Source organism: Neofelis nebulosa, chromosome 1 (assembly GCF_028018385.1).
Source record: "Neofelis nebulosa isolate mNeoNeb1 chromosome 1, mNeoNeb1.pri, whole genome shotgun sequence".
NCBI classification, from domain to species: domain Eukaryota; kingdom Metazoa; phylum Chordata; class Mammalia; order Carnivora; family Felidae; genus Neofelis; species Neofelis nebulosa.
The window spans coordinates 224,946,413-224,961,387 of NC_080782.1; the positions used below are offsets into that span (position 1 = coordinate 224,946,413).

At 37.5% G+C, this 14,975-nt stretch overlaps 1 protein-coding gene across 4 annotated transcripts in view; it reads left to right on the forward strand.

Annotated features, from left to right (window-relative positions):
• Positions 1 to 14,975, forward strand: part of LOC131486637 (phosphatidylinositol 3,4,5-trisphosphate 3-phosphatase TPTE2-like) — a 166,476-nt gene that overhangs the window by 101,950 nt on the left and 49,551 nt on the right. For all 4 annotated transcript variants that reach the window (XM_058686548.1, XM_058686554.1, XM_058686542.1 and 1 more), the window contains 3 exons: positions 2,102 to 2,162; positions 2,993 to 3,074; positions 3,177 to 3,265. In XM_058686548.1, the coding sequence (XP_058542531.1) occupies positions 2,102 to 2,162; positions 2,993 to 3,074; positions 3,177 to 3,265 (232 nt within the window). The remainder of the gene's footprint in view (positions 1 to 2,101; positions 2,163 to 2,992; positions 3,075 to 3,176; positions 3,266 to 14,975) is intronic.

Here is a 14,975-nt window from a genome sequence, read left to right on the forward strand (position 1 = left end):
AGCCCCACATCGGGCTCTGTGCTGACGGCTCAGAGCCTGGAGCCTGTTTCGGATTCTGTGTGTCTCTCTCTCTGCCCCTCCCCCGTTCATGCTCTGTCTCTCTCTGTCTCAAAAATAAATAAACGTTAAAAAAAATAATGAAACGGCTAATTTCATGGGTGAAAATGGGATTTTATTGTTGTTTTAGACTTCTTTATTGGTGAGGCTGAATATTTATCTAGGTAGGTTGTTACACAGTTAGATTTTCTCTTTTATGATTTTATTTATGTCCTAGATCCACTTGTCTATAGGTTGACAGAATACTATTTAAATTGTTATTATAAGTTACTAGTTTATACTAGTATAACTAATGTATAGATAATACTAGGCATAGTCCCCCTTCACGCAATTTTTTATCTGAAAAGTATTCTCCCCTATTAATGTTTGTTGTACTGCAACATTTTTTTAAAATAGAAATTTCAAATTTTTATAAAGTCAAACCTAAATCTGTTGTCTGTTGATCTTCCACTGATTTAACAGTGCTTTTTCTTATCCAAAGAACTGGTTAATATTCGCTTAAATTTCTTAGAGATATTTGTGTTTCTTTATATTCCTTAATCAATCTGGATTTTATTTTGGTGTAAAGGAGCTCATGAATTTTTGATGTGTATGAGTCTATTTAGTCCCCCCCCCCCGTTCCAGTATTATGCAGACTTGAAGCGTTTATCTTTTTGACTTACTATTTCCTCCTGACAATTTAACCAATTGATCAGTTTGATATCTTAATTTGTCTTTTCCCCAATACGAAGCCAGTAAACATTGCTCAGGGTACTATAGTCCTCAATTTTTGAGCTTTTTTATAGTCCTTTTGTTGTACAGAGACATGCACATGTGTGTATTTCAGATGGATAAATTTGCTGGAATATTGTATTAGTATGGTGATAGTAACCATTTTAAATAATGTCTATTTGAAAAGTTACACATATATGCACAAATTTGTGTCTATATACATATATGCACATATGCACACATGTGTATTCATTTTAGAAAATATGAAAACACAGATGACCCCCCAAAAATCTCCATATTGCCACCACTTAACTAAAATTTAATATAATAAAAATATTTATTTTTCTATCATGCATATAATACCATAATCATACAATATCACATCATGTATATCACACATGTCCAGTGTCATGCATATCACACACAATCATACTGTACATTTTTGCATTTATGTATTCATTTAAACAGTGCATACATAAATTATAATGTCCAACTCATTATCTAAAAAAACCTATTCAGAAAATAAGAACCATATATTACTGTGAATTTATAATTCAGAACAAATTTACTTAAAGCCAGTTTACTTTCTCTGGTAGCTTTAAACAGTGTGCATTTATAAATTTTTTTTAACGTTTTTATTTATTTTTGAGACAGAGAGAGACAGAGCATGAATGGGGGAGGGTCAGAGAGAGAGAGGGAGACACAGAATCTGAAACAGGCTCCAGGCTCTGAGCAGTCAGCACAGAGCCCAACGCGGGGCTCGAACTCACATACCGCGAGATCATGACCTGAGCCGAAGTCAGACGCTTAACCGACTGAGCCACCCAGGTGCCCCAGTGTACATTTATAGTAGAGGTTAATCAGAGTAGTCAAGCACAACTTTGTAGGCTATTTGAAAACCATCAGTGGATGAGATGGGACTTGGAATTTACATACTCTTATATTCCCTAAATCTCCCCTAAAAGCTGCCAAGTGAGGGACAAGTGAATAAAAGGTAATGACCAAGGGCACCTGGGTGCCTCAGTCGGTTAAGCATCCAACTGCTTTTTTTGGCTCAGGTCATGATCTCACAGTTCATGAGTTTTAGCCCCTTGTGCACTCTTAGTGCAGAGCCTGCTTGGGATTCCCTCTCTCTCTCTCTCTCTCTCTCTCCCCCTCTCTCCCTCTCCCTCTTTCTCTGCTCCTACCCCCCTCTTGTGCTCTCTCTCTCTCAAAATAAATAAATAAACTTCAAAAGAAAAAAAAAGGTTATGACCATTTCAGCTTCCTCCTAAGGAATGGTTTATGCTGGTGCCATGTGCATTTATATAACATGTGTGCCTATTTTTTCTAGGAAGTTGTGCGGTTCCTGGATACCAAACATCAAGACCACTATCAAGTCTATAATCTATGCAGTATGTACATAGTCAGATAGTTTGCTACCATCAACGGAAAGCAGATCACTGCATAAAAGAAGATGATTCTGCTTTTACATGTCATTTAATCATAAGTATTTGGTGGCGGTGGAAAGTGAGTTTGAAAATCTCTGTGTTGCACTGGCTCTATTTGGTAGGAAAAGACCGATCAACGGCATACATGCCCTGGTGAGGGAGGCAGGAGGCTTGAGTGGAGGCAGAGCCATGGGAGGTAGAATCTGCCCTAATAGTATTAGGTTTAGGAAGATACTTCTATTTTTCCTGCCAGCTCGTGTTTTGAAGACAGGCAATTCAACGAATACATTTCTAATTCACTAGGAGGGGGGTACGAGGAGAGCAACGCCCAAATTAAAAAAAAATGCAAGTAGTCAACAAACAAGGGGAAATACGCCCAAAGAGCAAAACCCTGTAGAAAGCAGATTATATCCCAGTTTACTACTCTGCCTCTCTTGACTTTTCCTCTTCCTGTATATTAAATAGACATTTCCAGGAGGCAAGCACTCGGGTTGGCCACTTTTGCTTCTGCTCTGTGGTGTCTGTCTACCCTATGATAACATGAATAGCCTGATAGAGAATTAAAAGTAAGGTCTGTTAAACCCAAATAAGTTGTGCTTAGGTTACTCAAGGTGGACAAACCACTACTATCTCTGTTTTTCAGACTCTTAACATTCTTACAGCAGCAAGAGCCAGTCAGAAACCTTTTAAAGGTGGATAAGGAATTTATAATACAAAAGTACGACTTATTCATAACTTGATCCTTTACTATGTTATTAGGCATAGAAACATGACCCATGCATCATTTCTTGTAGGTGAAAGAGACTATGATCCTAAGTACTTCCATTACAGGGTCCGGAGAATCATGATTGATGATCACAATGTCCCCACACTAAGGTAAGTTTTATGCCAAGTTGGCTGTCAAAAGAAAGCTAAATACCCTGGCCTTGATTTGGGGGTGTATTTTAATTCAACTAAAAATTTTGCATTTGAAATCAGTGAGATGTTGGCATTCACCAAAGAAGTAGATGAGTGGATGGCTCAAGATGACGAAAACATCATAGCAATTCACTGTAAGGGAGGCAAAGGTAAAAACTCTCTTTTTTCTAAATTTCTAAAATTTCTCTTTTTCTAAATGTTAATGCATTAAAGTACAAGAACAAGATATATACTGCTGTTAATTAGTATTAATAGTTATTAACATATTTAATAATTTTTAAAAAATATTTATTATTTATTTTTTGAGAGAGAAACAGAGACAGAGTGTGAGTGGGGGAGAGGCAGAGAGAGAGGGAGAGGGAGACACAGAATCCGAAGCAGGCTCCAAGCTCTGAGCTGTCATCACAGAGGCCAATGTGGGGCTCAAACTCATGAACTATGGGATCATGACCTGAGCTGAAGTCAGATGCTTAATTGACTGAGCCACCCAGGCACCCCAGTTATTTTTTTTAACTTTATTTTTTTGATGTTTATTTATTTTTGAAGGAGAGAGAGAGACAGAGCATGAAGGGGGAGGGGCAGAGAGAGAGGGAGACACAGACTCCGAAGCAGGCTCCAGGCTCTGAGTTGTCAGCAGAGAGCCTGACGTGGGGTTCGAACCCGTAAACCAGGAGGTCATGACCTGAGCCGAAGTCGGAGGATTAACCTACTGAGCCACCCAGGCGCCCCATAGGCATCCCAGATATTAACATTTGTTGATGTTAGCTTCAAGACTGAAGGAAGCAAAGGAAAGAGGAAGGAGGGAGGATGGACGGTAAAGACTAAGGAAGGGAAGAAAATAGGAATAACAGAAGTAAGGAAGATTGAGCATATTTTTTTCTTGTTTCTGACTGCTTGCGTTTCTTCATTTTTGATTTGCCAAAATATGAAAATAAAAACGTGTTTAATTTTAGAAACTCAGAACACTTTTATTGAAGATTGTTCTTAAATTTTGTGAGAACCTTTTAAAGTTAAGGAGCCAACAGTGATGCTATTTCAGAAACCAAAAATCAGTGGAATTTTTATAGCATAGAGATACAAAGAAGTTGATTTTGGTGAGGTAAAATGGAAAAAAAACTTTTGTAAATTCAATCAATTTAAGTCGAGTTAGATTTTTCTCTCATTCAGCTTTAGGCTTTAATAATCATCTAAGCATATTTTATAATTTTTGACAAAGAATTACATTTTTGGTGGGCTACAAAACAGTTTTTTATTGTATTCCAGGAAAGCACAATACTTTAAAACTGCCTTAAAAAGTAAAAAATAATAAAATAAAATAAAATAAAATAAAATAAAATAAAACTCCTTATATAATTGAGTAGAATCAAGTTTTAGTCTTACCTGAAAACTTATTTCAAGCCCATTAATTAGTAGGTAGATTCTGTCTTTAGTTCCATAGGTTGAAATATTCTGGATATGTAATTTATCATACCACGGAGAAATGAAGACCATAGGTGGAACCGTATGGAATTGCCAGTTTTTGACCATCTTTTATTTACAAAAATGGTCATTTCACGTAGCTCAACCTAAAATATTATCTCTCATGCATGCAACTGGCTTCTGTTTTCTTTTAATTAAAGCTAATTCCCTGCTTGAAGGATAAACATTCATTTCAAATTTCATGTTTAAATTTTTTCTGAGAGGGGACTTAAAACTGTTCTGTGTTCACATGTCTTTCATTGACTTTCCTTTAGGATTTGCTTGGGGGCTGGTATTCAGGTGGCAGGCACCAGAGTAGCCTCTTTTTTTCAAGTTTTCATTCATATTGATTTTGCTCTCTTCTTGGTGGTTGGTGCCTATACATTACCAGTAGTATCATGATAGTCAGAATATTTTACTATTGATTTATGAGACTACTTTAAAGCGGATGCTAATTTTTTAGTATAGTTGACACACAATGTTAAAATAAAAACACTAGTTTGAAAAGACCCATGGACCCCTATATACATTGCAGCATTATGTACAATAGCCAAGATCTAGAAGCAAGCCAAATGTCCATCAATAGATATTCATCTATTGACGAATGGACAAAGGAGATGTGGGGGGGTGTATGTGTGTGTATACATACACATGCAATGGAATATTACTCGGCCGTAAAAAATGGATGCTGTTTTTTATTAGTAGTTTATATTATAAATATCTCCTCCCACTGTGTCTTTTAACTTGATTATGATTTATTTTGTCACAGAAACCATTCTACACTATGTTAATTAGCTTGGATTTAAATACAATTAAAAAAATAAATATAATTTTGCATGTAGTGAAATTTATCAGTGTGTGTGTTTGTGTGTGTGTGTGTGTGTGTGTGTGTGTGTGTGTGTGTGTATGTGGTTTGTGCTTTTTGTCATGTTTAAGAAATCCAGGCTGTACACTGAGTTAGTGAAGGTATTCTATTACTTATAAAATATTAAAGTTTTATTTTTTACACTTAGGCCTCTAATCTAATTGAGATTTGGGGAGGGAGGTGTTTTTGTTCATACGGACAGACAGTTGTCCTTACCCCATATATAGCAGGCTCATTTATTCCCTCATTGACTTATAACCCCTTCTTAGTCATGTACCAAGTTTTGATAGAAGTTTGGGACTGTTTCTGAGTTCTTTATACCACACAACTGTAATTTTTTATGTAAAAAAAGTTTTTATTAAAGTATAGTTGATACAATATGTTACAGTAGTTTCAGGTGTACAACATACTAATTCGACAAGTCCATACATGATGCTATACTCCCAACAAGTGTAGCTACCGGTCCATCACTATGCAATGCTTTCGTGATACCTTTGACATTGCTTTACGATGCAATTGACTGTATTCCCTGTGCTGTACCTTTCATCCCCTTGACTTATTCATTCCATAACTGGAAGTCTGTATCTCCCACTCCCCTTCACCCATTTTACCCAAAGCCTCACTCCCTTCCCTTTGGCAATGACCACTTTGTTTTTTGTATTTATAGGTCTGTTTCTGCTTTTTGTTTTTTACAGTCCACATTTAACTGAAATAATAGGTGTTTGTCTTCCCCTGATTTCTCCCATTCAGCAGAACACCCTCTAGGTCCCTCCATGTTGTCACAAATGGTATGACCTCATCCTTTTTATGGCTGAGTACTATTCCATTGTGTATATATGCCACCTCTTATTTATCTGTTCATCTATTTATGGGCACTTGGATTGCTTCCATACCTTGGCTATTGCAAATAATGCTTCAGTGACCAGGGGTGTGAATACATCTTTTTGAATTAGTGTTTTTGTGTTCTTTGGGTAAATACCAAGTAGCAAAATTACTGGATCATATGCCAGTTCTCTTTTTAAGGAACCTAAGGAATTTTAAGGAATTCTGTTTTGAGGAACCTCCATACTGTTTTCTGTGGTGGCTACACCAATTTACATTCTCACCAACAGTACACAAAGTTTCCCTTTTCTCCACATCCTCACCAACACTTGTTATTTCTTTTTAATTCTAGCCATTTTGATAAGTATAAGGTTATATCTAATTATGATTTTGATTTGCATTAACCTGATGATTAGTGATGTAGAACATCTTTTCATGTGTCTGTTGACCATCTGTATGTCTTTGGAAAAGTGTTTATTCAGATTCTCTGCCTCTTTTTAAATCAAATTATTTGGGGGAGGTGGTTGGTATTGAGTTGTGTAAGTTATTTACATATTTTGGATATTAACACCTTATCAGATGTGACATTTGCAAATATCTTCTCCCATTCAGTGGGTTGGCTTTTCATTTTGTTGATGGTTTCCTTCGTTGTGCAAAAGTTTATTTTGGTGTAGTCCCAAAAGTTTATTTTTGTTTTTGTTTCCCTTGCTTGAGGACACATATCTAGGAAGATGTTGCTATGGCTGATGTCAAAGAGCTTTCTGCCAATGTTTTCTTCAAGCAGTTTCATGGTTTCAGGTCTCACATTTGGATCTTTAATTCATTTTTAGTTTATTTTTGTGTATGGTATAAGAAAGTGGTCCAGTTTCATTCTTTCACATGTATCTGTCCAGTTTTCCCAAAGCCATCTATTGAAAACACTTTTTCCCATTGCACAGTCTTGTTTCCTTCATCCTAGCTTAATTGGCCCTATATCTGTGAGTTTATTTCTGGGCCCTCTATTCTGTTCTATTGGTCTATGTTTGTCCTTTTGTGCCAGTACCATACTGTTTGATTACTACACCTTTGTAGTATATCTTGAAATCTAGGATTGTGACACATTCTTTTTCAAGATTGCTTAGGTTATTTAGGGGTCTTTTGTGGTTTCATACAAATTTTAGAACTGTTTTTTCCTAGTTGTGTGAAAAATGGTATATATGTTGACAGGGATTACATTTAATCTATGAATTGCTTTTGGGTAATATGGACATTTTAACAATATTTAGTCTTCAATTCATGAGCATGGGCTGCCTTTACATTTGTTTGTGTCGTCTTCAATTTCTTTCATCAGTGTTTTATAGTTTTCTGAGTACAGGTCTTTCCCCTCCTTGATTAAGTTTATTTCAAGGTATATTATTATTTCTAGTACAATTATAAATGGCACTCTCTTCTTAATCTCTCTTTCTGCTACTTCATTAGTAATGTATAGAAATGCAATGAATTTCTGTATGTTGATTTTGTATTCTGCAATCTTACTGAACATATCAGTTCTAGTAGTTTTTTGGTGAAGTCTTTAGGGTTTTCTATATATAGTATCATGTCACCTGCAAAGAGTTTTACTTCTTCCTAACCAGTTTGGATGCCTTTTATTTCTTGTCTGCTGTAGCTAGGACTTCCAGTACTATGTTGAATAAGAGTGATGAGTAGGCATGCTTGTCTTGTTCCTGATCTTAGGGGAAAAGCTCTCAGTTTTTTACCATTGTGTATGTTAGCTATGTGTTTTTCACATATGGCCTTTAATATGTTGAGGTATGTTCCCTCTAAACCTACTTTGTTGAGGGTTTTTATCATGCGTGGATATTGTACTTGGTCAAATGTTTTTTCTACATCTGTTGAAATGATCATATGGTTTTTATCTTTTCTTTATTGATGTGATGTATCATGTCAATTGATTTGTGAATATCGATCCACACTTGCATCCCAAGTATAAATTCCACTTGATCATAGTGAATGATTTTTTTGATGTATTGGATTCAGTTTGCTAACATGTTGTTGAGGATTTTTGCATCTGTGTTCATCAGAGATATTAGCCCATAGTTATCTTTTTTTTTTTTTTTTGTAGCCCCTTTGTCTGGTTTTGGTATCAGGGTAATATTGGCCTCATAGAATAAATAAATTTCCCAATTTCCTTCCTCTTCTTATTTTTGGAATAGTTTGAGAAGAATAGGCATGCTCTTCTTTAAATGTTTAGTAGAATTCACCTGTGGTGCCATCTGGTCCTGGACTTTGTTGGAAGTTTTTGGATACTGATTCAACTTCATTACTGGTAATCAAGTAAACATATTGTGTTTCTTCCTGATTCAGATTTGGGAAGTTATATATTTCTAAGAATTTATGCATTTCATCTAAGTTGTCCAATTTGTTCACATACAATTTTTCATAATCTCTTATAACCCTTTGTATTTCTAGAGTATTGGTGATTATTTCTCCTCTTTCATTTGTGATTTTATTTATTTGAGCTCTCTCTCTCTCTCTTTTTCTGTCTGTCTGTCTCTCTCCCTTTGATGAGTCTGGCTAAAGGTTTATCAATTTTGTTGATGTTTTTCAAATAAACAGGTCCTAGTTTCATTGATCTGTTCTATTGTTTTTTAGTTCCTATTTTGTTTATTTCTGCTCTAATATTTATTATTTACTTCCTTCTACTGGTTTGGGGTTTTGCTTGCTCTTCTTTTTCTAGGTTCTTTAGGTGGAAGTTTAGGTTATTCATTTGAGATTTTTCTTGCTTCTTCAGGTAGACCTCTATTGCTATACACTTCCCTCTTAGGACAGCTTTTGCTGCAACCCAAAGATTTTGGACCATTGTGTTTTTATTTTCATTTGTCTCCATGCATTTCTTGATTTCCTCTTTGATTTTTGGTTGACCCATTTATGGTTTAATAGCGTGTTATTTAACCTCCATGTATTTGTGCTCTTTACAGATTCCTTCTTGTGGTTGATTCTAGTTTCATAGTGTGTTGGTCAGAAAAGATGGATGCTACAACATCAGTCTTTCTGAATTTATTGAGATTGTTTTGTGGCCTAATATATGATCTATCCCGGAAAATGTTCCATGTGCACCTGAAAAGAATGTGTATTCCACTGTTTGAGGGTGGAACATTCTGAATATATGTTAGGTCCAATGTGTCCAAAGCCATCCATCCCTTCCTGATCTTCTGTTTGGATCATATGTCCATCAGTGTAAGTGGGATGGTAAAGTCCCCTACTATTATTGTATTACTATAGATTACTTTCTTTGTTTGTTATTAACTGCTTTATGTATTTGGGTGCTTCCATGCTGGGTGCATAAATATTTACAATTATTATATCTTCTTGTTGGATTGTTCCCTTTATGATGATATAGTGCCCTTATTTGTCTCTTGTTATAGTGTTTGTTTTTAAAATCTATTTTGTCCAATGTGAGTATTGCTACCCTGGCTTTCTTTTCACTTCCATTTGCCTCCATCCCTTCACTTTCAATTTGCATGTGTTTTTCATTCTTTTTTATTTATTTATTTTTTTAGAAACGTTCTTTTCCATCAACCTTATTTCCACATATTTTTAGTTCTGACATAAATCTCTTATAAGCAGAATACAGCTGGGTCTTGCTTTTTATCCATTTTGTCACCCCATGTCTTTTTATTGGAGCATTTAGTCCATTTAAATTCAAAGTAATTATTGACAGGTATGTACTTACTGCCATTTTGTTACTTGTTTGTTGTTGTTGTTTTTGTAGTTCTTCTCTGTTCCTTTCTTCTCTTGCTCTCTTCTCACACAGTTAGTTTGCTTTCTTTAGTGACATACTTGGATTCCTTTCTCTTTATTTTTTGCATACCTGTTACTGGTTTTTTATTTGTGGCTACCATTAGGTTTATACATAACATTTTATGTATAGAGCCGTCTATGTTAAGTTTATGGTCACTTAAGTTTGTCATTCTAACAGCACTAAATTTGTGCTCCTCTCCCCCTCCCATGTTTTAGGTACACTGTGCCATACTCTACATTCTTTTATGTTGTGAATCCTTTGAGTGATTTTTATAGACACGCTTAATTTCATTGCTTTTGTGCTTCTGACTTTTCTTACTCCTGCTTATGGTCTTTCCTTTCCACTCAAAAAGTACCCTTCAGCATTTCTTGTAGGGATGGTTTGCTGGTTGTAAACTCCTTTATCTTCTACTTGTCTGGGAAACTCTCTCTCCTTCTATTCTGAATGATAGCCTTGCTGGATAGAGTATTCTTGGCTGTGGGTTTTTCCTTTCCAGCACTTTGAATAGATCAAGCCACTCCCTTCTGGCCTGCAAAGTTTCTGCTGAAAAATCAGCTGAATAAAAGCAGCAAGCTTTTATTTATGTTTTATTTTTTAAAGTTTATTTATTTATTTTGAGAGAGAGAGAGAACAAGTTGGGGAGGAATAGAGAAGGAGAGGGAGAGAATCTCAAGCAGGCTCCATGCTGTCAGCAGAAAGCTCGATACGGGGCTCAAACGCATGAACAGTGAGATCATGACCTGAGCTGAGATCAAGAGTCAGATGCTTAACTGACTGAGCTGCCCAAGTGCCCCTCTTTTGCTTTCTTTCTTTTTTTGAATGTTTATTCATTTTTCAGAGACAGAAAGAGACAGAGCATGAGTGGGCGAGGGGCAGAGAGAGAGGGAGAACACAGAATCTGAGGCGGGCTCCAGGCTCTAAGCTGTCAGCCCAGAGCCCAATGTGGGGCTTGAACTCACTGACAAGGAGATCATGATCTGAGCTGAAGTCGGATGCTTAACCAACTGAGCCACCCAGGCGCCCGACTTGCTGCTTTTAAAATTCTCTTTCTCACTACTTTTTGCCACTTTAATTACTATGTGTCTTGGTGTGGACCTCCTTGGGTTGATTTTGTTGGGGACTCTCTGTGCCTTCTGGATCTGGATATCTGTGTCCTTTCCAGGATGTGGGAAGTTTCAGCTATTACTTCTTCAAATACATTTTCTGCCCCCTTGTCTCTCTCTTCTCCTTCTAGGATCCCTACAATGTGAATATTATTATGCTTGATGGTATCATTGATTTCCCTTAATATATTCTCATTTTTTATTAGTCTTTTTTCTTCATCCTGTTCAGCTTGGTTGGTTTCCATTACTCTGTCCTCCAGGTCACTGATCCATTCTTCTGCTTCCTTCAGTGTGCTGCTTATTCCCTGTTAGTGTACTTTTAACGTCAGTTATTGAGTTCTTCATCTCTGACCTGTTCTTTTTTATGTTTTCTGTCTCCTTACTGAGGGTCTCACTGAGGTCCTCCACTCTTTTCTCAAATCTAGTGAGTATCTTTATGACCATTTAATTTTTCTATTATGCATATTCCCTCTGTTTCATCTAGCTCGCTTGCTGTGATTTTGTCCCATTTTTTTCATTTGCAACATATTATTTTGTCTCCTCTTTTTGTCTGTCTAGTCTGTTCCTGTGCTAGGAAAGTCAGTTATGTCCCCTACTTTTGAAAGTAGTGGCCCTATGAAGAAGAGATCCTGTAGTGCCCTGAGTGCAATGTCCCCTATTCACCAGAACCTGGTACCTCAGGGGTATCTCCTATATGTGTCGCGTGTGCCCTACTGTCGTGTCTTGGCCAATTTGCCTTCAGTCCAGTTATCTACAATGGCTCTCTTTGCCTATTGTGGGCAGCGTTTCCTGTGGTGTTAGTGGGCCAGTCTGGAGCCTTCTTGGGCTTGAGTTCAGTCAGACCAGGCATTTGCCAGAGATGCAGTAGCACCAAACTGTAGGGCACTTTCTCTGTATTGTCCCTGGAGAAGCTTTTATTGGTGGGCGGTACTAAAAGTCAGACCCGATATCTGCCCCCAGCCCACTGCTGGGGGCCACAGTCGAACTGTGTGTGTGTGGTTTTCTTTCCCTCTCCCTGGGCAGGAGTCCCTCTGGAGTGGTGCTGGCCCTGTCAGGGCTGCTTGTACACTGGCACCACGTTGGATGGACATCCAACAAGGGCGTGTTGGATGAGGTGGGCCCACGGAAGAAGCAGGTGGAGCGTGTGGTACCAGCAAGGCCCATGCTAGCTCTCTGCTGGAGGGGACCTGCAGCCCCCTGAAACCTCCTTCTGGTGGGTCTGCAGAAGAGCCTGGGGTGAGGTGCACCGTTAGCAAAAGCAGAGTGAAAAGTGTTCCTGCTACACTGATTCCCCAGATGTTGTGTATCTAGGCTGGGGGGCTGGGGAGGGAAGCAGTACCTGTCAAGCTCTTTTGTTCTTGGAAAAGTCTACTGAAGATCCCTCCCCACTCCAGCATAGGCTCTGAGATGAGTAAACAAATCTCCCTCCCACACATCCGTTTTTCAAACTACTGTTTCTACGCTGTATCTCAGCTGAGCTGTTTGTTGTGCTGTCCCTTTAAGGAAGGGGACTCAGTTTCCTACAGCCCTCAAGATTTCCCTGAGCCTATCCAGTTGGCTTTTAAAGTTCTAGCTGTTAAGCCACACTGATTGTAAGAGCTAGTGAAGTTAGGCTCCTCTGGTTTTCAAAGCCAAATGTTAGGGAGATTCGTTTTCCCATTGCAGGCCTCCCGTGCCTGGGGTGCCTGGTGGGGGATCTGCCCTTCTCCCCTCTCCACGCCACTGGTGTCCTTCCCTCCTACAGACAGTCCTGAGGGTTTTGGCTCCCAATCACTTCTCTGCCCTTCCTACCTTCTTCAATGTGGCCTCTTCTCTACATTTGGCTGTGGGGAGACTGTTCTGCCAGTCTTCAGGTCATTTTCTGGTTTACTTACACTGTTGTGGGTGTTATCTAGGTGTATCTATGGGACAAATTGAGCCTAGGATCTTTCTACTCAGCCATCTTTCTCGGAAGTGTTTGGTTGTTTTTCAATAATAATTTCTACTTCATGGTGGTCTTGAATATTTTTTTAGTAGACACACAATGTTACATTATGGCCTTGTATATCTTTGTTAAATTCATTCCTAGACATACTGCTCCTGCAAATGGAAGCTGGTTTTTCATGTTACATTTGGATCATTTCCACTTTTTACTATTATGGATGATGTTGCCATTATAAATGTATGTTCCTTGTTGCACATGTACCCCCATTTCTGTTGATTATGTAACTTGGACTGTAAGTTTTGTATTTAGGGTAACGAATCACAGACTTAAATAGACGATGTCCAAAAACAGTTGTACCAATTTCTACTCCACTGGCAGTGTATGAAGGTTCCATGTTCCATCTCTTTACACAACAATTGGAATCTTAGTCTTAATATTTTTAGCCACTGACTGGGTGTGTAGTTGAATCTCATTATGGGTTTAATTTGCATTTCTTTTTATTACTAACCAAATTAAGAAAGTTTTCACAGGCTTATAGGCACTTGAATATCCTTTGTTATGAAGTAACTCTAATATCCTTGCCCTTTTTTTTCTCCTGACCCACTTTTCTCCTGAATTTCTGTTTTTTTTCCAATTGACTTTAGGAGTTCTTTATGTATTCCGGATTTCAACCCTGTTATTTGTTTTATGTACTGCAAGAATCATTTTCCACTCTGTATTTTGACTTTTCTGTATCTTAGGAGTATCCTTCGGTTAACAGACATTCTTTGTTCTAACATAGTCTATATCATTCTTTCTCTTTATAAGGTTAGTAGTTTTGTATCCTGATTAAGAAATCTTTCCCTCAGTTTAAAAAGACCTTCTCCTATGATATCTTATAGACAGTTTATTCTATTTGGAATTGATTTTTGTGTGTGGTATAAGACAGGGGTCAAGTTTCATCCTTTCCCTATGGCTGTTTTGGCACACTGATTGGAAAGACATTTCTTTACTGCTCTGAGGGTCATGGTTCAGTTTCTGTAGTTTCTGTTCTGTTCATTGATTTTCATCTATCCATTTGCCTGTCACACAACCACCCTGTTTATCATAGTTTTCTACTAAGTCCTGATTTCCAGTCAAAGGAGTCCACCCATCTTGTCCTTTCTCACAACTGTTTGGGGTTTTTTAGGCCATCTGTATTTCCATATAAATTTTTAAATCAGCTAGTCAAGTTACATACACACCCCTGATGTTATTTTGTTTGAAATTATGTTGAATCTGTAGATAAAATGAATTGAAATCTTTACAATACCGAATCTTCCAACCCATGAATGGAATTTCTCCTCATTTAATTAGGACTTCTTCAATCTGTCTTCATAATGCTTTTTCATTTTCTGTACAAATACCTTGTATATTTGGGGGAGGGGACCTGGCGGGCTCAGCCGAAAGAGCAAGAACTCTCGATCTTAGGGTTGTGAGTTTGAGCCTCACGTTGGGTGCAGAGATTACTAAAAACTAAATTAACTTTTTTTAAAAAAAGAAAGCTTGTATATTTTTGGTTAGATTTATTTCTAGATATCTTTGATACTATTATAAATGATATCCCTTAAAAATTTTTATTTTCTAAATGTTTATTGTTGCTCTGGAATGCAGTTGATCTTATTAACCTTCAATTAACAACCTCGCCAAACTTTCTTTTTTTCTTTGAATATAATTTATTGTCAAATTGGCTTACATACAACACCCAGTGCTCATCCTAACAGGTGCCTTCCTCAATGCGCATCACCCATTTTCCCCGCTCCCCCATCCCCCCATCAACTCTCAGTTCTCTGTTTTTAAGAGTCTCTTATGGTTTGCCTTCCTCTCTCCCGGTTTGTAACTATTTTTTTTCCCCTTCCCTTCTCCCATGGTCTTCTGTTTAGTTTCT